The 25,753-nt window shown below is 36.6% G+C and overlaps 1 protein-coding gene across 10 annotated transcripts in view; it reads left to right on the top strand.

Moving 5' to 3' along the window:
• Window positions 1-25,753, top strand: part of CACNA1D (calcium voltage-gated channel subunit alpha1 D) — a 235,682-nt gene that overhangs the window by 85,731 nt on the left and 124,198 nt on the right. For all 10 annotated transcript variants that reach the window (XM_055806929.1, XM_055806923.1, XM_055806927.1 and 7 more), the window contains exons 4-5: window positions 20,912-21,051; window positions 24,864-25,006. In XM_055806929.1, coding sequence (XP_055662904.1) covers window positions 20,912-21,051; window positions 24,864-25,006 — 283 coding nt within the window. The remainder of the gene's footprint in view (window positions 1-20,911; window positions 21,052-24,863; window positions 25,007-25,753) is intronic.

The raw sequence follows: 25,753 nt of genomic DNA, 5'->3' as shown, positions 1-25,753 counted from the left end.
TAAATAAAAGCTCTGCATTTACATTTTCAGTTTCATACTTCTGCTTTCTTCCTCTGCCTCTATATATAATGGCATAGCAAACATATGGGACAGCTCCTCATGGATATATATTTTAATTTTCTCCCTTACAATCCACTATAGTTGGCCAGCGTAAACATGTCAGGAAATACAACCAGGTCATACTGACCTACTTTGTGTTTGAAGGGCGGGAGAATTCTTTTCTATCCTTGTACTATGCTTTAGATGTATTCGGAAATAAGCCCAAATTGAGGGGATTGGTTTGAAATCTCACTTTCTCCCCACTTCTCAGAACGTGCTACTACAAGGAATCACTACCACTTCCAACATCTAAAAAGTGTTGCACTTTCTATTCTCTGCTGTAGCAATAGTTGGTGTTACATACATGCAAACTGTATTACAATATGTACAGACTAGTCTGTGCATACATATTGTCTGTACTATACAGGCTGTATATTATCAATATACAGACTACAGGCTGTATATTAATCTAAGCTGCCTTTTAAAATATTAAAGAAAATGAGATGCATGTAGGATTTGTCCATAGCAGTCTTTTAGCTGGGCCAGCTCCAGCGGAGTGGTGTCAGGATGGATTCCTGGTCTCAGGTTGCAGTGCCTGGTTTCATCCCTCCATATATTCTGGTGGTAGGTGGGGAGGGTGTATTTCCGCATCGGAATCTTAGATGCTGGAACAGAGACCCTAGACAGCCAGGATGCTGTAATTTATCAGACTACTTTATTTACTAGTCAATACCAGGTTTTATGGTGCTATCAAACTGCTATGTCTAGCTGGTATACACTGAAATCAGAAATTTAATTATAGAATACAAAGGGTAGATTTAAAGCTAGCTAGCTTGGGCGTTAAGATTAGTGCAGCTGCGGTGTCAGTGACTTCACTCTACAGACTGCAGGTTACTAAGCTGTGCTGATGTCTTGCTGCTACAACTTTTAAGACTACTAGTACTCGGATTCAGTTGACACTAGTCTACTTATTTATGCTATGGCTGCTTTGCTGTTAGCACTATAGGTAAAATATATATGTTAATAAGATACATACATCTCCACACATCTGTCTTTGATGCAATGAAGTTTACAGTATATGTGTATTAATTACTTTTGACTCAGTTCAACTAATTGAAGAAATGTGATGAAAGTCTAGTGGGAGTTTAGAAGTAAAATATCTGTTGTGATAGACAATCTAAAATAATTACACACAAAGTGATTGCAAAGTATTTTTCTTCGGCTTAGAGCAAACAGTAATGTGACAAAGGCAGGAGAATGCAGTAAATGTAAGCAAATGTGGTCTATTATTTATTACCTTTTTGCAAAGATGTTTTGCACTGAATATTTGTGGAATTTGGTGAAACTTGGAAGTAGAGGGGAAAGCAGAGAAGTAAAGAAGCCTGATATAAGTTTGTGTCTTCAATACTTTTTGTCTTCTATGTCTTTAGCATATCAAATTAATTTCATTATCCCATCACTGTAGTAATATTTTGCCGCCTGACTTCACACTTTACCTGACTTGTAGCGTCTCAGGTCCCCAAGGATGCAGTGCTCCACATGGTGAACGGCTGGGGTTTTTTGTCTGGAAAATAGCCTGGAATGTAGTTGAACTAAATTATTGTGGCCTTTTCTTGAGACCTTTTGTGCTTTTCCAGAGGGGAGAATGGATGGTGTCTCAACACATAGTTCTTCAGAAATTAAAATATGACCTATAATTTAATCTTATTTGGTAACGCGTCTGTGCTGCCCTCTCTTACGTAATGAACCAAAACCTGAGGCATAAAATGTTGTTAGTACTCCAGTATTCTTTGTTGTTAGGTGTGTTAATAGTTGCAATAATCTATAGTTTAACTTTCAAATTACTACTTTCAGCTTGATTGGGTAGGATCGGAATGGTGCTGTCTGTAGTGTTTTTGTTAGCTTTTGGAAAAGCAAGTTCAGGTGAAAGGGTACGCTCGTTCAAGAGAGAGACAAAGAACAAATGACAGCTTTTCAGATGATCTGTGTTAGTATACACTATAGAAAACATACAAAAATGAACAGCTACATAGCATAGACCCTGATAATCATACTTCTGGGAAACTGCAAATAAAGATTAAAAACTCCCTCATTCTTCCTTTTGATATGAACTATTTTTTACAGAAATGTGGGATTTTTCAATAATCCCAAGGGCTGGTTGCCTGGCTGACTTCGCCCTGCTCTTCTTGTTGCTGTCACAGAACCTAAATGACAAGTATATAGCCTGGAGACCTAATCCAACCATATTTTGTAACAATAGTAAAAAGGCTTTGCATTTGTCCAACATCTTTCATCCAAAGAAAACATTACTACAACAAAGTATCACTGGATACTTTCCAAATTCTGGATTCAGTCCTGCGCCTTTTGACTTCAACTGTAGACATGATAAATACATAACAGCACGGACATCATCAAGGCTTATGTAACATGGGAAAGGACAACTTTACGCAAACAGGCCAGAATAATCTTTTTCTCTTCTAAGAAAATTCATGTACATTTTAAGGATCCCCACTCCCAGGAAGGACTCCCCACGTGTGAAATGTTATGAAATTCTATATGTTTATAGAAAAAGGATAAATGGTTAATGTGCCCTACTGAAATGGAAACCTGGGGTGCTTAAAAAAAAAACTAGCAAGACATTATGAGCAAAAGTGATTGGAAAAAATTACGTTGAATTTGGTGAAATAGAAGAAGTGACAATTTTGACCCTGCAGTAACGATTTGAAGGTAGGGAATTTAGAGAGAGTCACTGAGACACATATAAGAAATGAATATTTTTAAATTACATAACAGATTTATATGCATACTTTGCCACCCTGTGGAAATCGCTTTCTGACTGAGGGTAAATTAATCATCCTCTTTCGGATCAGTTCAAAAAAATAGGTGCAGAGGAAGGATAATAGGGTGAGCGTGTAAAGAAAAGTTATTTCGTAAGAGGGAACCGGAACAGCATGACATTTTTCAGCTAGGAAATCGAAGAATGAGAGAGAGTCTCATTGGAGGAACATGAGGGGGAGAGAAAAGCTGCTTAAGCTAAAGGATAGTGTTGGCACAAGATCAACTTGGGTATCAACTAGCTGTGAGTAAAGTTACATTGGAGATTAGAAGAGCTTTCTAAGCATCAGAGGGGTGAGATATGGGAACAGACTTCCAGCAGGAGTGAACAGGACATTAATGTTTGTGGGATTGGGTCCCCCAACTTCAAATATTCTCTACATGCTCTCAACTCTGCTGCAAAAGAGTACAGCCAAGAGTCAAGAAATAAAATAGGAAAGAGATGCAAATCTGAATCTACTGACATAATAATAAAATGTCTCTTGATCTACCCCTAAACCTAATAAAGTGCTAGACTGTTTATTTTTTTGGTGAAATTACTGTACATAAATAAGCCTTAGAACATCTGCAAAAACATGAAATACCCAGAGTTTATTCAGAGCAGTTAGTTGGCACTGCTGGTGCTTCTCATCAAAAACTTTGAAATTAGGGATTGATGGATTATTGAAGTCCATTGAGAGTCCTAAGGAACTCACCCGCTTCAAATAGCTGTAGTCTCTAAACGATTCATTAGTAGTGCGTGTTTTATTATCTAAACGTATTTTTACTTTCTGGCTTGTTCTTTATAGAACAAGAAAAATAGTATTTGTAAAGCAAAAGGCACTTTCTTGAAAGGCCTGTAGGTATTTCATTATGTATCTACTTCTTGTAATGACAAGGGATTAATGGCAATGATGATACTGGAATGTAATTTTATTATGATTTTTGAGCTCCTTTCTGAAATGATAAAATTTTTGAAATATATATAGATTATTGATAACCTGTGAAATTAGGAATAAATGATGTACTTGGGCAGAAGTGCTGAAATGTCTTACACAGAGAAGGAAACTGATGGAATTACTGTGCAGATAAGACTGAGATGGAGAACTGTTTTAAATGTAGGTCATGTTTTCATTCCTTTTGATCATATGTTTGGTACAAGAAGAACCATCAAGAGTGTCATAGATACTGGCATAGGACAAATATTATATAGTAGTGTGGAAATATTAAAATGTGAAGTGTGTACCTGTTTTGAAGAAAAAACTAGATTTATTTCTGAAAAGCCTTGAGTAATGTTGAAAATGTAACAACAGTAAAGTTTAATCATAAATAAGAGGAATAAGAGGAATATGGCCTTTTTATTTCAGTGAAATCATGCATTTTTTGGGGTTTTGAAATCTCTTTTCTGTTGAAGAGTAGGACTAAGTCTTTCAGCACACTTTTTCTGCAGGGATCATAGGAATGTTTTATGTAGCTCTACACCATATACTGCTGTAGGAAATTACACAATTGCAGGATGCCTCACCAAAACTAAGTAACATTTTTAGACAACAGAAAAATAGATCTTTAAAAGAATCGCTTCTATTTATGCCTGAAGAGTTGTTTTCTGATGGTGAATCTGGAGTCTTTCGGTGTTTATTCTCCCAAAATTCACATACTCATCTAATTTATTTGATTTCAGTGGCTTTACTACTGACTTACATGAGAGGAGAGTCAAGGAACTGATTTTGTTGTGGAGCAGTGTTCTGTTTCAAATAATTGTAACTTTCAGGCTGATCTGCCTTTCAAAAAGCAACAAATTATTCTAATTATTGTAGAATTGAAGCTGTCTTTGCGTTCCTGTTTTTGTCATCTTCAATGGTTTAATATTCAATTCCGAGAGTCATCAGTGAACCTTTGTATCATAAATGTTACCATTTGTTGCTATGAATAAATGAAAATTTGTATTTTGTATTCCCATAAGTATCTGTTAGAAAAAACCTTAAGCTTTTAAATCTCAGCTAAATTGCCACTTGTTAATTGTGGCTCAGGTACTTAACTTTTGAATGAGAGAAGTCAGATTCTTGGTCAACCCAACAAAAATAAAACTAAGGAATTAAGGTTATTCTCTGGTCAACAAGAACTTCGTACTCTCCCCAGTGTTTTTCGTGCCACTTTTTCTTGTTTGAAATCTTTCACCTTTTAACTACATTTCCAGGATAAACTAAGGATGCAGATTAAAAGCTTGTCATTTTCTGTAAACTATATTAATTATACATGGAGAACACATGCATTCAGTGCTTTGAAGAGCTTTTTTCAAGTGTGTAGCTCTGCCAAATGTGTGTGTGTGTGTGAGGTTTAGTCTTATACTCTGCAAAAAGCCAAATGACTAGCTAATATTTAAAAAGGAAATGGTATCACGGTTTAAATATCAGGTGTGAAATATATGATCATGTTAAGAATAGATGCTTATTCCCTGGCATGGTCAGTACAGATTTTAACATTCTGAAATAAATAAATTGTTTACTATGTGACGTTGTGATTCTTAAATTGTCATATTTAAGTACTAGTGAGAAAATTAATACATGCAGGCCAGTTGGTCATTATGTAGTATGTTGCACTCTGGATTACTGCTTTTGAATATGGCCTACATATTTATATAATTTCAGGACTCTTTCTGCTTCCGGAGTAGGCAGATTTTAGGTCATAATTTTTAGTAGTCTGTGGGATTTTTGGAAATCATTGTAATGGTAATTATTGCTGCATACTTCTGTGAGATGGCTTTATTATAATGTATAAGGCAGAATTTGTTGCTAATATTTTTGCCTATTTTCTTTTTTTTAAAAAAAAACCAAAACCCCAACCCCAAACAAACAACAAAAATCTCCAAACATAAAGAAGTTCAGATGCTTAAAAAGGATGTGAACTAAGCCATGTAATACGGCTGAATTTCCCTGAAGGAGGAGGAAGGTGTCAGTTACGATTAATGTGAACAACATTTATGGCCCTTGAGATGTGACCTCTCGTTACAGTAAATGTGACAGCATGAATTACTTTCAATTACAGTGAACCACATTCAGCTACATTAGTTCTGACACACCTCACTAAGAGACTGCTGCTTCGATAGCTTTAACCGAAGGAAAAAGAGGCAAAACTTTTGAGTGCAAATGTGTATGTCACTTGAGCAAAACCACTGGATTCTGACTACGACGTATTACTGCCTCAGGTTTTACGCATTTCTATTACATCATTTGTTATTTCCACTGGCACTTTCAGGTTTACGCCTTGGGCACTGGAGAATATGAAAACCACCTTTTTAATATGCCATGTATAATAAATGTAAACGCTGATTATTTTTTTTTTAAAGATTAGATGATTTATCAGATTTTTTTTTTAATCAGATAGTGACCTGCACCTTTACTTGGAACTATAAGTGGGTTTACTAGCTATCAGCATGTCCTACTTGGTGTGGCATAACTCCCTTTAATGTTTATTAACTCTATCAATTTATTCTTACAAATGAAATATATTGCAACATGGGATATTTATCACTTGGCAGAAACCGTTTTTATAATGTCACTACTTTTTCCTTCAAGGTTCAATTATCATGCTTCAGTTTCTACCTCTAAGCTTTCATAGAAAATAAAAGATGCCCAGGGCAGAAGTCAACCTTTCACTTTTGCTACAGAGGAGATGCCATCTATTTCACGCTGTGCTAAGTATTCTGTCGAAACATGAGTAAAACAATGCCTTTGGCAAATCATAAGTTAGAAATAGCACTAAGCAAAAGAAATAGCTTTAATTAAAGCATTTTGTTTCTCTTTGAGGACTTGATTTGCAGAGTATTGGCCATTTTTTCTGCAAAGATGAAGATTCTCTTTTCAAATTGAAGGGATTGGTGTTGGGGAATCACATTAGAAAACTTGCCATGTAAAACTGCCAGTTAGCAAAAGAGAACAAAAAATGGTGGCTGCTTAGTCCAAAGTGATTCTGAATGAAGGCAGTATAGGGTAAATTACATGTAGTCTTCATCCCATGTTAAGGGCTAATTTTCAAACCTTGTTTTTTCTGGTATTTTCAGCAGCTGTGCAAATTGTGAAAATTGTGCAATATTTGCAAATGTTTCAATAGCTATTTTAAAACCCAATATGCAGTATAAACATATTTCCATATGCCAGCAGATTCCAGGCTATTAAGGTACAAAGATTTGTATTTTAGTTGATATACTTACTAAAACTTAAAAGAAAATAAGAAAATTCTTAGAGCTTTCCTCAAATCACTGAAATAGTGGGAGTCTAATAGAATTTTCAATTTAGCTATTCTGGTTGTGAAGTGTCCTCACTTAGGCAATCAGATTCCCTCGAAGTGATAAAGATTCTTCTTTTTTCCTTTGTGCAACAGTGAATATTTAGGGGCTAATCTGAGTATCTCCATTGTAAGCAGTAAATTTGATACCAGAGAGATAACACAAATGGTTTAGAATAGGTCAAATCAAAACAGGAGTTGGTGGCCCAATCCAGATGTGCTACCCGCATGGACAAAGCGGGAGGGGTTAACAGATAACACCTTAGATTGGTAACAGTGGGTTTTCTCCTGCATCTGGAGGTGACGCCTGCTATTAATTCAGTAATTTTCTTCATGTATTTAACAAATGGTGGTAGTTCATGCCATCAAACCTCTTGGAAAAGCTTCACAACTAACTCCATGGAATTTATTTTCTGCTGTTCATGCATTTAAGTCCTCACTCATATGTACTAATGGTACCTGACTCATTTTAGTTGCAAGACATAAAATTTGACTTTTTGGCTTTATACGCCACCTGAGAACTCTTCCTCTATCCTCAGCAAAATGGGAAAGTCTGGATGGACTGTCCATGTGGGCCAGGTAGGCTGAGGGTCGTTAGTAGAATTGTCAAGTTGTGTTGTGTATATATGTAAAAGCATAGGAGTGTCAAATATGAATTCTTGAGCACATTTATGTGGAATACATGTGAGATGAAATTAGCCTAGCTTCGGGGGAATTCCTAATGATCACTGTTTCATTTTTACAGGTATTGAAGTACCCAAAAATTGGAAGAATATAGGGCTGACCATACACAAACATCTTCAGCACGTTTTTTTTAAATTTCTATGCATATAATTGAAGGAGAAAAAACTTTGTTTTTGGCTTTTGGTTTCTGTGAATTGTATCTCATGAAAATAATAGGGGTTTTTTTCTTGCCTACTTGGAATTAGTAGAGGCTCCTATTCTCTTGGGGTAAAAGCCTCATTTTGTCAAAAGGGAACTAGCAACTCTTGTTCCATGTAATTACTTCCAAGAACACCATTTGTAAATATGCTCTAGGGACTATCTCACTGAATAGGTGGGAGAAAGTCACAGAGACTGTGACATTTTACATCAGCTGGAGAGCAGTTTTGTAGGTGGAGAAAAAGCAGATGTTGTTATACTCACTGTCTTACAGTGATGATGGAAGTGAACTTGAAACAGTGACAGAGCGCTTATAAATATATTGTTGTGGACAGGGAGTTCTCTGGAAATCAAAACTGATATCCCAGATAGGGGAATAAATAAAAAAAGACTTAGATGCAGTTCAGATGGGAATAATAAGAAAATAATCTTCCTGATAAATAGTGTTCTGTGTGGAGAAGTGGAAAATGAAATAAGAAATTCAAAACCTAAATACATCTCCTGGGCTGCCAAATGGTATAGGAATGAAAGGAAGCAAATTATCTTGCATTGTAACTTTGAAATTACAAAGATGCATTTAGGAGCGTTTGGGACTTTAAAGTACTGCTTACTGCCTTTAATATTATGCTGGCTATGTGATTTAAAAAAACCCACATGCATAGTTGTTTGCAGAATCTGGAACTGTAATTGTAGCAGGCACTGGAGGGGCACTAACTAATGTTAGTAACATTCTGAAAGATAGCAGGAGAACTGATTCATCCGTAGAGAAGAAAGAAATTTGGCTTCGGGGCAGGCAGGCTCATATTTTCCTTTCTATCAGAAGTTGAAGATTTTTATCAGTAGGGTTTGATCTGTACATCACAGGAAGTGAACAGAAAATATTTTTTCAACTTTATTCGGTTACTTCTTTTTTGTTTTTACTGTGGCCGGTTTTCCTAATAGTTTAGCATTGACTATTGGCAGTATTCCATGTGTCTGTTTCTATCAAAATTAGTACATATATTGTTACTTTGTTGAATGCTTTTCTGTCGTGGTTAGAATGAAGATAAGAGTAAGGCTTCATGATGGCGCTGTTAGTAGAACCCAGCTAAATGTGTTTTCATTTTTTAATGAATTTCCAGAAGAGTGAACTAGTATTGTACCTGAGCGCAGCTGAAATCAAAACAGGTATGTCGCTGATCTTGTTTGGACTGGGTACAAACTGGTGTTTAGCTGTACTATTTTATTATTTTCCTTAGAGCCTCTTTATATTTACAGGGAGCCATTCCACTGCCTAATATTTCTCCTTGTTGTACTCAGTTTGCAATGCCTGTCCACGCTACTATCCTTTTACTTTAGGCAGCGAAAGGCTTTCATTGAACAGTCTTATGACAAAAGTACGTTTCTCCTTGCACTGGTATTTTCCCTACAGATCTGTATTTTCTTGATTATGGAACAGCCAGAGCAACCTGGCCCTCAGACGTGTAATGTAAATGTTCTGGTGTTCACTGAGCCTTCTGTTTGAGTTGAAAGAATTCTAGAGGGTCTTCCCTGTCATAGTTATACAAATACCTACTAGGCACACAGAATGGGAATCTGCCTGCATTTTATTGCTGTAGGGAAATACCAATTTCTGCAGCCAATTTAACTTTTGCATATCTGGAATTTACTGAAAGGTACTATTTTATAACAAAGTATTTTATTAGTGGACGAGTTTTGATTCTTTTTATTGATTGAGGCATTACATTTTTATTAGACAGTTCAACATTTGATTCAAAAACAACCACAGGAGAAAAGTACTAGGAAGAGCTTGTTCAGCAAAGTGAGACAACCAAGGGTAAAGTTGTGCTTTAACATTTTCGTGGATATTGCAGACCATTTTCCTGTCATTTCGGGATAAAAGCAATTTTTTTTTTTTTGTTCTTCACATTGTTGTTCTGAACAGTGTCTATAAAGAGTATTCTATCCTGCCCTCTCCTATAGTTGAAAATTTATTGCATTAACATCACTGCTCTTAATGTTTTTATGGTCTATGACTTCTAGTGTTCTGGCAAGTTGTCTCCTCATAAGTAATGCAGTCTTCTAGGCTAAATTTGAGTGTTATCTTTTATAGTGCAGTACTGCATATTACCTACTAACAAATATAAAGTAAATTAATGTGTATCTAAATAAGTAAGAAACCCTTTCTAGAAGAAAAAAAAATCCAAGGAGATGGTAGAGCATGTAGCATGTCATTACCATAAAGGCATTGTATCTTTCACGGCGAAACATGTTACTTACCAGTCATGCCTTTTCCCCCATATTAGCAGTATCATATCACATCACGTACTGCGTTCAGTACCTTCTGTAGGAAATTCTAGTGATGGTCTGATGTTAGCAAATATTAAACAAGGAACTAAGGAAATACATATTTCTCTGATCAAATTTCTTAACGTCCTTATCCAAATATAAGGAGTTCGCATCCTCTAGTACTCTTTAAAGAACTTGTTGATTACTTTTTTTTTTATAGTACCTTAATTCTGTAGCTGGTCCTGCTACAGAAGACCCAGTCCTGGTCATAGAAGTAGACTGACTGCTCAACAGAAGCAGACGCTTTGAAGAAAATGTTCAGTTCTTGATCTTGCTGGTCCGCAGGAGACAGAAGACCACAGGTGTAGGACATCACTCTCTGGTTGATAACTGGTCTAGGGTTCTGCCATTTAAAACTTGTGAAGGATGACTGGAAAAATTCCAATAAAGCGATAACCTAACCGTGTCCTCCTTTCATATTCTGAGACTTCAGAGTCAGACCCAGACACATGGTAGGTACAGAGCTTGTTTGTGTGTTTGAGTTTTTGAAAGCTTTATTTGTGAGGATTTCTGTAACTTTCTCCACTGTAGTGTCAATTAATAATAATAATATTAATAGAAACCCAAACCCACATAAAAGAACAAAACCCAAATACACCCCCACCCCCACCCACCCACCTCTCCTAAGAAACACTAAGTTATTAAGCCTTACATGATGGAAGTTTCTATCCTGATAAAGGTATTTAGAAAAACAGACTGTCACATTGGGTAGGTTTTTAACAAATCGTTCTGTAGTTTTTAAACTGACAAAGGCAGAAGAGCTGCTGTAGTTATCTATCTGGGAGATTAATGAGTGAAGTTCTGTAATAAAACTATTCCATTGGTTTTACCCAGTTCTTTTGTAGTGAAAATGGAAATTAGATTTGCAATCAAATGGATAAATCTAGGGCAAAAAACACCTACTCAATGAATATGTCATTGTTCTGTTTTCCAGCTGACACCATCAGTGCAGAACATAACACCAAACCAGTCTGTTCTCAATATTGTTTTGTTACTTGTATTTTTTTTTATTTAACAGTAAGTCCTTGGCATTCTTAAAACACTGCACTGGAACAGTATAAAGCTGTGAATTAATAGTTAAGCCAAAAAAAGTTACCTTTTTGGTCTTCTCTCTTCCTTTTCATTTGGGGTGCTCTATTCCTTCAAAGCAACTCGAAAGGTTGCATGAAGTATCTCCTGGAAAATAATCTAGCTGTAGGAACAGACTTCTTTGGAAAACTCACCTACTGAGTAAAAGCTGAGCACAAAGTGACCATTAACTGGTATATGAGAGTGACTCTCTTGTATGTTTCAGAACTGTATTAGTCAAAGAACAAAATAAACAGGTTGGAAAGCGGTGAAGCACTCAGAAAATGGACATGGGAAAAAGCACATAGGCTTCAATCCAGGCTATTGCAGTATCACCTGAATAGGTTAACTACATTTGCATGACAGGGTTTTTTTTTTTAAGAAATGTGTATATATTATCAATATATATATATTTTTAAACTAGTTAGCAAGAAAATGCATATGTGCTCACAGAAAACGTGGGGAACGCTCACACAGGAGTATTTTTAGAGCAGATTTTTTTTTGTATGTTTCATGCTGAAATGCATTAGAGTTTGATTTAATTGGTGAGATTTTGGTCTGGAATTTTTCTGTGTTAAGAAAAAGTAATTTATTTTGGCTTTTGGAGATTTTTTGATTATTTTTTTTTTTACCCACCTCGCCCCTGTTTTTTAGTTTCTTTTGGAATGTTCTGGGAAGTCTGTATCTAAGAAACACTTGTTGAACACAAAAAGTGGACTTGTTACTAGTCTTGTAACTTGAAAGTTTTCCAAGTTCCAGCATGTATGAAAAGAATTCAATAGAGCATTTAGTGCTATCAGTGCTCCTGTCTTTTCTGCTTGTGAGTTTCTGCATGGTCAGAGGTGGATTTATACAGATTAGAAAATTCTCTTTGTTTATAAATTCTCAGAAATTTGAAGAGGTTCTCTAGGTATCTTGACACTTGGTAACATTCTCACCCCCCAGTTTCTAGCCAAAACCTACTCTCTTCTGTAAATAAGTATATAAATATATATATTATATAAATAAACCTGCTAGCAAGTAACAAGTTGTATTTAACATTAATGTTGGTTTATGACTAGATGCAGGTTTAATTCATCACTTTACACTGACTCTAGTCAACTATTAAGGTAAAATTATGTGACAGTGTGGCAATATACATAAATATTGTCTCTTCTGCTTCCCTTACTTTGCTGACCTTATTTTCCTGAGTATCATCAATTAGAGCAGCAGAAAGACACCCAAAAAATTTGGATTCTATTCCAGTTATATTCTTTATTGCTTATTTGGCCTGCTTTCTGTTGTGCAATTCAGATTCTTTGGCATGTTGTTCTCAGTCTTCAATAGGAGTTGTAGGGATTTAGGATTGAAACTCACATGTTACTACTGCCTATTAGCATTTCTACAACTTGCCTTTCACACCTTGCAAGTATACAGCCATTGCAGAGTGATTGGTTCGTTGTGCCTTTCTTGATAATTTTTCAGTAGGTGGTAAATTGGTGGGGGGTCTGTTACAGTTCATTATTTACGAGCAAATTTCCAAAATCATGCCACTTACCTTATTCCTTCAGAACAACATGAAACAGAGTCTGTGCCTGTGTAAGGGTATGTAAGAGAGTGCAAACGGTGTATTTAATAATGTACATAGTGAATTGGATATGTCTGTTGTTTGCACCTAGCTGTTATTCAGCAAAGCTCTGTGTTACCTGTCAGAGAGCGGAGAGAGGTCCATCTAAATGTAGTAGAGAAAAAAAACTAGACAAAGAACTTGGATTTTTCCTATTTAATGTTACGAATGTAGAATATGTATTTAGCATATGTACTAAGCAGAGCATTTACATGAACAAAACCAGCATGGATCCACACCGATCCTGTAACTGGTATGAAAATTTGTCATTGAGATGCAACATTTTCCTGTCAGTACAAATGCTTATTGACAGAAGTGAGGTGTTTCACTGTATCTCCATTATTGTGTTCTTTAGAACGTAGAGTGGAAGATACACGATTAAAATTTGAGAGGCAATCACATTCAAAGATGAAATGCAGGTCTGCAGTGCATTTAGAGGAAAATGATTACAGGAAGTAATGAAAAAAGTAATCAAAGTGTAAAACATGATCTGCTTATCTATCTCTGGCTGCCAGGATCTGTCAGATGAAAGTATAGGCATTACTGCTACCTAAAACTCTCTTTGAAGGTTGAGATACTATTTCAGTGCTCTAAGTTATTCAAATGCTACTTCAGACTACATTGATAAAAAGGGACCTTTAAACACGCTTAATCTTAATTACACTTCAGCGTATAGCTTGCACATCCATTTTGTTCATTTGCTGCGCTCAGTATTTGAGATGTCCTATTGCATATCATTTTCTTGCAAACAGAAATGCCTGCTTGAGATCTAGAGGGTGCAACTGCTACTAATTGGGGCTATACTGAGCTGTGAATTCACAGTTCAAATGAGATTAAAAGATTTTGTGTCCTCTGGAAAGAATAAATATTCTGTGAGTGGGATTTCTTGGTTTGCAGTGGTACTGGGAATGTGAAATCCCTTCAGTTTTATATAAAACTCGTTTAAGAATGTTTATTATGTTGTAGCATCTACTTATTTCTTCTCCTAAATACAGAGTTTGCATTTGGTATTGACTTAAGTATCAGCTTTGCTGTCAGAGGTACCAGTGCTAACTGCCAAAGCATCTGAAGCTGTGATAGTATGATGGTGTCCTATAAAGAGCCTCAGAAGATTGGAGATGTTTCTGGGCCTGATGCCAATTTTCTGCCCAGAGTTACCCCGGATTTTACATGTGAGCCAATGCATTCATTTCAGTTTTATTATTCCAGACTTTTGTAACTAAAGCTGAATTTCTTACAGTTTTTGTGGTAGTTGCACATTCTTGAATTTACAAAAGTTTGAACTGTGACTGCTGGGTAGTATCATGAAGGTTAGGAAATGTATTCTCAAAGCTTCCCAAAGCGGGCTTCTGAATGCATAAAAACATAAGTTAATATGTGAAAGTGGCTTAGCCACATCGATACTTTTTCCACTAAACCTTTCCAGTTCTGAATTTTGGAAAGAACCACTCAGATCTTTGTCTACACTTTTATAGAACTTTTTTTTTTTTAAAGCATATATACCTCGATGGGCTGCCTTTTTGATAGAGTTATTCAGCAGTTACTCTTTAAGGAGGAATGCTACTACTCAACTAGAAACACAGAGGTAATTTAGTCAACAGAAGTGGAGTCCATATGAACAGTTTAATGATTCTTTAAAATCAGGACACAGTCTGTGTCCTTTTCCTTACTGGTTTACTAGTCCTTGGGAATTCTGAGGTCTGTTCAACTCTCGGTACTCAAAGATGTGGGGGTGAGGGTGTTCTGGGAGTGATTTAAGGTCAGGGGACATTGCTGGTCAAACATAAACCGGTCTGATTTACACGGAATGTCATGTGCACTTGAAGTATGGAAACAATATCTGTTGGCCCACGTCTGTATTGAAGTAGTATAAATATGGGTATGGTAATGATACTTTCTAAAGTTGCTGCAGAACTGCTCTGTCAAAAAGCAAAGCTGTACATACAGGAACATCAGTGCGGACATCTGACATAGTCTGGAGCAGCAGTTGTATTCCCTCAGGTGGATCAGGATTGATCAGGAAGGCACAACGTAATTTACTTGGATTCATCAGAACACAAATCCTTAAAACAATGTTTTTCAGAGTCTCCCTCTCTTCTTTGCTGTTATGTATCTAAAGCCATAGTTACCCAATAGTTATCACTGAATTATTGAGTGATAAATAATTCTAATTCTTCTAATAAAGAGGACAGTAATTTCCAAGCCTAATCTAGGAGGTAAATTATTTCATCATCTTTAAAAGCAGAAACAAAGCAAAGCTTTAGTACTGTTTTCTTTTTGCCAGGTATATGGATTTTACATTTGTTTCTTTTTCTGTATTGGAAATCTGCTATAACTGGGAATAAATAGGTTTACTTTTTTTTTTTTTTTAGTATTACTGTGGTGCCGCTCACAAATGATTTTCAGGGTAGTACAGATATATGATGTGAAAATTATATTATATTTTGAAATGCAGAATGCAGTTACTTTTCTGTCTTATATATGCTGCGTTTTCCCAGTGGCAGAATTTGAAAGAATGGCTGTTTGTCAAAAAGATAAATGGTTTTGTATGTTGTCAAGGCATCAGTCACACATTGTATTTAATAGCACATGACTGATTATTAGTCCCCAAGTCACAAATGTCAAAGTGTATGGTGCTGCCTATGTGTAAACTGCAGAAAGTTGATCTGTTTGGTTACTTCACTTAATTTGAGTCACTTTATCTGCTAAGCAGTTTTCACGCTCATACGTTTATGTTACTCTGGATGCAAAAATGTGTTTCTCCAGTTAAGATACAATTCTGATCTCTGATGCCCAGTGAGTAGAAATTAATATGAGAAGGCTTAATTATATAGCATAATAGATTAGTTTTTGCAAATTAATGACTTTTTATTTTGAAACAATTATCTTGTGAGACATCTTAAGTCAAATGCAGAGTTTTGGTGCATCACATTACGACATGTAACAGTATCTTTGCATATTTTTCAGAGACTGAAAACATGAAGATAATAAATGATGACTAATGTACACCATCTGGCTGGGGGGGGAAGATTTCTTCCTGAGCATCAGGGTTTCTGCTAAGCTGATTTACTTAAAATAAGCAAGAAAATGCATTTTTTTCTGAGAAACTGAAGTTCTGATGACTTCACTGAAACTCAGTGGGTTTTGTACTCTATGATCAATATCAAAGTCAGCCTCCCTGGTCTCTACCACAAAGGCAATGTATCTTGTCAGTCCTGTTTTTGCATCATATATTCAGAAAAATATATTTTTCAGCAAAAGATTGCTGAGACTTGAAGATTTGAAGCAATGTTAACGAAAGTGTTAGCCTTGCAGGAATCAGCTGCCTGTAAAGAGAGATGACCCAGCTCTGCATGACATCAAATGAGTGAAAAAACTAGTTAGTCTAATGCAGCCATAGGATTAGATCCTTAGCAACACAGACATATTTTTATGCCTCATATCTTCTTTAGATTTATGGCTGTCAGTCTTTTCTCTGCTACTTTTGTGATGCAATATAGATCTAAATGCAATAATAGATATTAAAAATTATTACATGCAGTTTCTAATTAGCGCGATTTCTGAAGACCTGACATTGTCTTCTTAGTTTCTTTTAATATGGATTTTGTTTTTCAGGCAGTCCCTCAGTCTTATGTATTTCCTTATTTGTGGTTTGGTTGTCTTAATTATTAGTGTTCCTACTTTGATTTTTAATGAAACGAAGTATTCATTTAAAGATTTCAACTAATTTGGACAAAAATAAGATGTGCAGGGGTAGTTTCCCAAACTATAGAGAAAAAGAAAGCAGGTAAATGTGCACATCATAAACTGTTAGAACTGCAGTCTTCAGTCTGTATTTTTAATTTATCACTTGCTGCCTTAGATTTATTTTTAGTCAGCAACCCTACCTCTACAACTCTTCTGATAATACTGAAAATGGCATGATATATTAAACTTTATTTACTCTTGAGTAATGGTTGCTTAAGCTCTGGACATGCTAGGTGATGTATGGCCTACAGATGTGTCTCAGTTGCAGAGGCAAAAATTGATGTACATAGTGACTGGCAAGAAGTTAACAAAGTGCAAGAAGGGACTGCCAGTACCTTCCTGAGGGTGAGCAGGTTGTTAGCTTTGCAGTTTGTGTTAGAACATCTGTTGGCTGCCTACTTGAAAAAAACCAGTCTGTAAAGAAAGCACAGCCTGTACTTTGAATATTGTTAACTACTGGGCCAAATCATTCATCTGGCTTCTGTGGAAGGCACAAGTTTAAAAAATAATAAAAAAAAAGAAATTGAGTGTGTGAGAACATGGAAGTAAAAGAAAGCAAGGAGAGGAGGAAGGGAGGAAAAATGAAACACTGGGGAATAATTGGCCCTTGGTTGTAGCTGTATAGAAATATCTGTGGTGGTGTTCTCAAGGTTTTAAAGAAATCATGGCTCTTGGATAGCCCAGTGGCTATTGTTACAAAGCATCTTTCCCTTGTGCCATTGGCTCTGTTAATAGCATCATCCCTGATTCTATCTTGTATCTATTATGAATATATGTTTCTAGGGGTAAATTCTGGAACCAGGCATGTATATGCTTTACAACAGTGAACAACGATGGAAGGAAACATATTTCCATCCTTCCACGGAAAGTAAGGAAAACAGTGTTACGTAGAATGGAGGAGCTTTTATGTGTTGAATGTGTTGTGGGTGTAGGTAGTTGTACATGCTCTTAATCTGCTTTTACCTATGATCATGTAAGAATTATCAGAATAATAGAAATTACAGAGCTGTTAACTGAGAGGCCTCTGGAGGTTACCTAGTCCTTCAGCTCCTAGCAGGACTGTTGCCAAAACTAGATCGCGTCGGCTGTACGTGCCTAACTGCATCTTCAAACCTCCTGCACTGAAGCTGCATGTTCCCATTCTGCACTACCCTGCTGATAGAGTTATTTCTTAACATCCTGTAAACCTCCAAACCTGCAGCTTGTGGCTGTTCCCTCTTATTTTAGCATGTGCTGCTACTTAGCATTTGGCTTCAAAGTCTTTTTAACCCCCCTTCAAGCAGTTGTAGCCTGCTGTTAGACCTTCTCGTAGCCTCCTCTTTGATGGAGAAGAGATCTTGCTGGACAGGAGATGTTCCCTTCACTCGGGTTTACACTTTCTCAACACCCTTTTTGAACTAAGAGACCCTGAGCTGTAGCAGTGTTGCAGCCTCAAAGCTCTGAGTAGAGGTGGATAATAATTTCCCTCTACCTACTCGCCATACTGTTCCTAATACAGCCCAGTATGGGGCTTGTCTGATTGACAACGAGCACAGATTTGATTTGGTGCCCACTGCGGCTTCCATGTCCTTTCTCAGCCCATATCGGTATGGGATTATTTAACCTGAGGTGAAGAACTTAACATTTTTGCTCGCTGAGATTTATGTGGGTTCTGTTGGTCCAGCTGTCAAGCTTTCCTGTGGTCCATCTGTTAAGTGACACACACTGACCTTAAGCCCACCACTGGGTTTAAAAAAGGAGCTTGTCTTACATTGCATATTATTTTAATAGACTGTTTGCAGTACTCCTTAGGAAATAAGAAGCAGTCCTGATTCCATAAAGAGAAATAAACAGGAACAAGACCAATATTTTAAAAGATGGAAGCTAAGTGATAGGGTGTCAGATTTGAAGTGATTAAAACGTGCAAGGGTGTGTGGCCATTAAGCAAGTTACACTCGTGCTAGGGTTGGTGCCTAGCCCAAGTAACAGGAGAGCATTAGAACATTGTTTGAAGGAGAGCAGTGAACGGCAAAGATGCTGTTTAGGATGGAGTCTGGTAGGTGGATGGGGTGGAATTAAGTTACATATTTGCCTGTAATAACAGGACGCTGAACATGATGACCCAGGAGGTCATCTTGGCCCAGGAGGTCCCATCCAGTTCTGTGTCCTGTGTTCCCTTTACATAAAAGAAGCTGTTGACGTTTTGCATATATGAAACTTACCTTCTTTTGTCTCACCTTTTCTTTTACTACTAGGATTTCAGTATATATTTTGCCCATAGCTAATGCCAACCGTAATATTTTTGTCTTCCTTATGTTGTCTTACATTATTTATCTTTCTATATCTAAGCTGCAGACTTGGTTATATGTAGGGAGACAGAAATAGCTGTTATTGTGAAATGTGTACATGGTAGGATTTACTTGAGTTTAAGCATTTTTGCAGTATGTTTCTCGGGAATGCTGATAATTTGTATTATTGTAGTCTCTGTGGTGCTCTAACCAAAGAAATCTGGTGGCTTTTGATGCATAAACCATTCACGGTTTTCTTCTGCGAGGCTACTTCACTCTTGTTATCCAGTAATTGTTCCAGTTTATTGATGATAAATGAACAGGTAAGTGGAAGGGACAATTTTGAAAGAAACGTTAGGAAGTATGAGGAGAAGGAGGATGTCCATCGGCTTCACTGGGCCAGAAGATCACATGAAAAATACAACACAGCTGAAGAGAAGCTGTCTTGGCTGAATCTCTGCAGTGTTTATGAAGTGTTCTCAAAGCAGAGGAAAAAGGCAGGAGCATGGGATTGAGCTGAGCAGGAGATGAGATCCAGGAATCCTTGCTTTGTGCTAAAGAAAGCCTTACCTCTCATAGCCATCTGAGGGTGCTGCTTGTTGGGGATGAAGACCTGGAAAGGACCATGTAGTTTACTGATAAGCCTCTACATTTATGAAGTTGCCAGTGTCACATTTATAAATACATTTATCACATCCTATACATAACCAGCCCTAAATGGCCTTTCCACAAGGAAAAGAAACCAAAGCTTCCCAAATTGAAGACTTTGCACATGAGAATGTAAAGAACTTTGTTTAAATTGCAAATGATTATGGTTTGACTTTTATTTGGTTGTACGTGGAAGTGCCAAGCTGTGTAACAAATAGTGAACACATAGTTTTGTGTGTAATGTCTGTGCTATATTTGAGTATGTGGAAGTAGAAGATTGCAATCCTTACTGAGCAGTTACAGTCCATGTAATTAACTTTGTGTGGATGATTTCTGAGGGTAAAAAGAATAAATGTGTTAAGTGATCTGTTTTGATAGTAGTGACTTGTACAATTTATCCAAACCAAATATGTTTTTACTTTAGAAAGAAGCAGCCACAAAAAGCATTATCCAATTAGCTAGGAAAAAAAGATTCAATGTATAGCTCTATTTAAAATAAGAATCTTGGTAAAATGAAGAAACCAATAATGTTTAAAAACAGCACTGAAACAAATCCGAAGTTGGAGCTTCAGTGATACAAGGTGGTGATATATTAACTTAAAATTTCTTCAAGCTTATTAGGGTGATTTAAAGAGGTTGATGATGTGGAGGGAAAAATAAGTCAATGTAAGCTTCCACATCAAGATGAAAAAGTTGCAAGAGTGTAGAATTAAATGAAGAACCTTTTAAAGAGCTTAGAATTTTTTGAATCCCCTTAGTATGGGATGACAGTGTCTCAGACTCCATTATTGGGTGGAATTCTCTGGGTCCTAATTAAATAGAATGAGTGGTGAAAGTAAGTATACCACCGCATACATTTCAAGGATATTGCCAGGGCCCTGTTCTGCAGTATTTTCTGGTTTCAATGAATGCAAAGGATCCTGTTGACCTGGATGGGACTATTTGCTTAAGCAAAGGTACAGCATACATCTGTGTTTGCAGAAACAGAGCCTTTTTCTCTCACAGAATGTGAAAACAGGAACATCTCATGTAATTATGTAATTATAACCATGTCAGTACAGCTATCATTAAGTGCTATGCAATTAAAACCTGCAAGATAAACTGCCATGAAGTATTGTAATTCCTTAGTCCTGAGCAGTACAACTTACCCACTTAGTGCAAATTCTAACTAGTAAATGAGTTGTTAAATTACGTTGTCTTTCATTGTATTTTTTTTTGTCTTTTACAGGAAAAAGTAGAATATGCCTTCCTGATAATTTTTACAGTTGAAACCTTTTTGAAGATTATAGCATATGGATTATTATTACACCCCAACGCGTATGTTAGAAATGGATGGAATTTATTGGATTTTGTAATAGTAGTAGTAGGGTAAGTAACTTATCCTTTATTTATAAAGTCTGTTTGCCTTTGAGTAGTGGCCTACGCATGATTTCTGTTCCTTTGGAGTACAAGAATGAACTGATATGAGTGAAAAATGAAAAGGAAAAGTCCTAAAATTTTCAGCGCTATCTGTGACTGCAGGCTGTGTTGTGCAGTCAGCTTTACAGTAAAAGTTCCCAGGGAATTCTGAGTTCTGCCAAAAAATTTCCTTGGTTGTCGTGCAGGATGTTTTCCATCTGATTTTTCCAAGGTGAACTCCCGATGATTTCCTTACAATAAAGGCTGATCTGTTTAGGTCCATACATTGTTGTTTCATTTATCCCTATACTGTGGTTATGTGGACTTCATCTTGTCTACAGAGACCTCTGGGAGATCCCACGTGTTTCAGAGTGGTGAAGAGTGGTCAGGGGAGGCAGAGTTACCTTAGCGATTCATTGACCTTCCCCAAATCTGGGCATTATTGAACTTTGGTTTTGGGTGCTGCACGTCAGGCCCCAGATATATACGTCTTTGCTTGCTTGGGGGAGCATGTATGCTAAAAATGCCTTTTTTTATCCCATGTACCTTGCTATGCCAGGAAACCCTGGAGAGTTTGTTCTGCTCCTTGGGAGAGGGACTGCTCGGGCCTTATGCAGCTTGCGGAAGAGTGGGGAGTGGAACATCCCATATATACATTCCTTATATATGTTACACAACTGCTTATGACAAATAACATTTTGTCAGCAACTTTGTGTCAGTGGTTGAACTAGATCCTTAGATCCTGCGTTTGGCTATCTAAGGAATTAATCTTGAGGCATATATTCCCCAATTCCCTAATTATTGTGGAGATTATATTGAAAAAAAAGGAATTTCCAGTACTATAAATTTTGTTTACTGAAAATATTTATTATATATAACATGGAGAACATTACCGATATAAAACTTTCTATGCTGTGGCTGGCTTGCAAAGACTACCTTGGCATGTAGTATGCAATTCTGATTTCATTGTTCGGTTCATGCTATATCAGATGTCGCCTGTAATTGAAACGACCCAGAAATCAGTGTGTGCTGCTCTTAACTCATGTTACTACATTAAGGGGAAAGAAAAAGATGCAAAGTAAAGGAATTTGTCATAAAGCATTATTAAACTTGAGCAAGTATTATGCATGTATGAATGCCTGATTTGTAGCTATTTGATTCTGAGATAATAAATGTTATTGAGAAGACTGTATTTGGGCCAGTTGCTTGGCATTCAGGCCATTTTGGTCCAGGACTAAAATTTCTGTATAAATAGATCCTTCATCAGGTCAGGTCATTCTCAACAGATTGGCCTCTGTGCCTGAAGGGGAAGCTTGGTGGGCAGGTGTGGGGACTATCACACGTAAGAGCTCTATTCTCTTGCCAGGCAGTCACTTGAATAGACCTCTTCCCTTTTGTCAAGTGACCATGGAGTTACAGCAACCCTGGAGCAGTCTAATTAACATGACCTCTATCTTTGGCTGTGTCCTAAATACATGATAACTAAAAAATTTTCCATTAACTCATAAAACACTCATTATTGGGAGGCTAAATCTAGTTAGGTCAAATGCTCACACTGAATCCATGGAAAATAGGAGGAAAAAAGGACTACTTGTTATCAAATACCTAAAGTATTGCACTAAGATTTAAATTCTAGCTCAAACCCAAAAGTTTTGGAATATAAACGGCTGTGTAGGTTGTCATCAGTCTACCTGGAAGACAAGGTAGACCTTTCATAACATGTCAACACTGACAGAACTGCAAGCAGTATTTTTGTTCTTGCACTCTGTGAGCAGTATCTTTTGTTCTTCTTTTAAGAACACAATGCACATAAGCAAGTAAGGCAAGTATGAGTCCATTTATTTAATTAATACTTAAAAGCCCTGTGAAAAATTGATTTTCATATATAACCCATGGTGCATATGGAATCACTTTTGGATCTGATTTTGTTTGACTAGTTTCATTGTGAAATTCCATTAGGTATTTTAATAGCTTTGAAAGAGCTGCCATGATGTCCTGTATTGAATGTATTAGATGAAATTTGCTTCATGTGCTTTCTCAGCAGAAACTATAGCAGTCCAAGTGCATAAATCTTAATTATATCAAAATAAATCTCTACTAGCAAAAGGGAAGCATGTATAGAGACTTTTTTCCATGGCATCAAATTTGGCATTTAAACTTTGGTAAACTGTACAGGAAAATAAATGTCAGTTTTAATAAAGAAGATCAGTGGTTCTATACCTTAATGGCTTTATAGGACAGACATAAAATGACAGAGCTGTAGACAAGCTGTGATGTTTGTGATGTGGTGTTTTCTCCTGTCTTTGTCAGTTCTCTCTGATACAAGAGTGTGAGCTACTTTCAGAGCAGTCTACTACTTGTCTGCATGCTATACCACATAATTTCCGTTGATTTCTGTGAAAGAATAAGGTCCTGGTAGAGAAAGCTTTCATAGCACCTTCCTGTGCCTGTAGCCCTTCAATTTTCTGAATGATGTGTGAACTGACAGGCTGAAAGCAGCTTCTTTTAATTCAGGACTTGATTCAGAAGTCTGTTTAATCATGTCTGCCTTAGGAGCATGAATAGTTATTCTGAAATCATTGAGGTGGCCCGTTTTCTTAGAATTATGCATCTATGAAATTATAGGGTGAATTAGGAACCGAACATTAAATGTCTGGATTTCTGTGGTTATAGTAGCATGTAGATTGCTGGTGTTCTAAGATCTGTGTTCTCCCTTGCTGGGTTTCGCTCTGGGGGAGAATGAAGCAGAATAGGGATGGCTATTGACTGATACAGGTCAGTTGCTTACTGGGGGAAGAGAAAGTCTTCAATATCCTATTTTGGGCAACCTATTAAATATTACTTGATTTCTAGCAACTATGCAGCGTGACAGAGCTGTGAAACCAGCATTGTAAAAACTTCTCTTGGCAAAACCAAAAACCTGCATATTTCTAGAGTCCTTTACAAGTGTGAAAGATTTTTCAGGGTTACAGAACTCTATTGACTTGACAACCCTTTCACGAGAAGTTCAGTTTTGCAACAACTGACCTAAAGACTGTGCAAAGGCTAACATGGTTTGTGAAGTCTAGCTGCAGCTGAAGAAACCATGCATCTGAAATGCAGGTCCAAACTAAAATGAACCTAAGGTTACTTTGCGCTTCAGCCACTTGCATCACTTTGAATTGCTGCTAGAAGTGGGAAAGAAAAAGAAAACTCTTGTCTTCCAAACTGTTCTAATGAAGGACTAGCTCATTTCTGCAGTGAAGAAATACAATATAATAAATGAGTCATCTGGGAATATTTTTATCCTCAAAGATATTATGTGTAAGAAACAAATCTTTTTGGTTTTATTAAATGTTGGACTCTCTAATATATTCAGTTTTTGCTGACTGTATTTAGAATATCAAACTGCAGTGTCACTTGGAGTTCATATATTCCACCAAAATTAAAACAGATGGTTTCTAATGATTATCTGTTTCATGTTCTAAAGAGGAGACTAATTTTTCAAATGTTAGAGCTAAAATGTTTGAAAAAAGAAGTGGCAAAGTATCTTCATTTGTAGCAGATTGTGTATACAGTCAGAAAGCTAATTTATTGGATACTGCATGATTGTCGCTCTCAGGAGGGATTAGAAACTCTCGCACTTCATAACTTTTCCTGTCATGATTTAATGTGTAAATATACCTCTGATTTTGACAGTTGAACAGCTTTTCGGAATTATCTGCAGTTCGAGTAATTTCCTAATACCTTTGATTGCATGGTAAATGGATGGTGATGACCTTACCCTTCGTTTCATTTTCTAGATTATTTAGTGTAATATTGGAACAATTAACCAAAGAAACAGAAGGTGGCAGCCACTCAGGTGGCAAACCTGGTGGCTTTGATGTCAAAGCCCTAAGAGCCTTTCGTGTATTGCGACCTCTCCGGCTTGTATCAGGAGTGCCCAGTAAGCTCTTTACTATTTAATTCCATTGGAACGAATACTGTAACTCATCTGATTAGTTAATGTGATTGTTCCAGACACTATCAGAAATGCATAATATAAAGTTGATCTTTTGTTTTCTGGTTGTGTACATGAAGTGAGATTCAAGATGAATGATACCCTATTTTAAGTTGAACAAAGGATTGTGAATTCATTCGGTGTATGATATTCTTAAATGGTCCGATAAGCAGACAAGGGAATACACTTCATTTTTTTAGGAGCTTTATATAAAAGTAAATTACATGTTAAAATGCAAATAAACCAGAAAATAAAATTGAGACTTTTTTTATTCTAAAACCCTGTACATCTAAAAGTGTAGGTGGTCCTAAAATAGTTTATATGTTGGTAAGAATATGCCAAAGCACATTACACATTTCATGTTTCCTGCCCCCTCCAATGCACATGAATGCCTTCTGTTTATCTCAGCTAACAGATAAATTAGGAAATTTAAGCAGCAGAACAATATCAGAAAATTCAATTGCTTTCTTTAAATAATAATCCTTCTGTTTTCTTTTAATATGTTATTAATTACTGTAGCTATTTGGGCTGAATAAGAGGTTCGTGGCTTACAGTTCAGCTCTTTTCCAGACATTCAAAAGAAGAAACCTAATGCTGTGTTTATTATATCATAGTCTGTTACATGGAAGTGATCGTGATGGTATATATTTAGCAAAAGAAGTTCAGTGAAGAAAGCAGCAGCCTTATGAAATG

The sequence above is a fragment of the Falco peregrinus genome, chromosome 5, assembly GCF_023634155.1.
Source record: "Falco peregrinus isolate bFalPer1 chromosome 5, bFalPer1.pri, whole genome shotgun sequence".
NCBI classification, from domain to species: domain Eukaryota; kingdom Metazoa; phylum Chordata; class Aves; order Falconiformes; family Falconidae; genus Falco; species Falco peregrinus.
The sequence above is the reverse complement of the archived record's forward strand: the minus strand, read 5'-3'. Positions and strand labels throughout refer to the sequence as shown.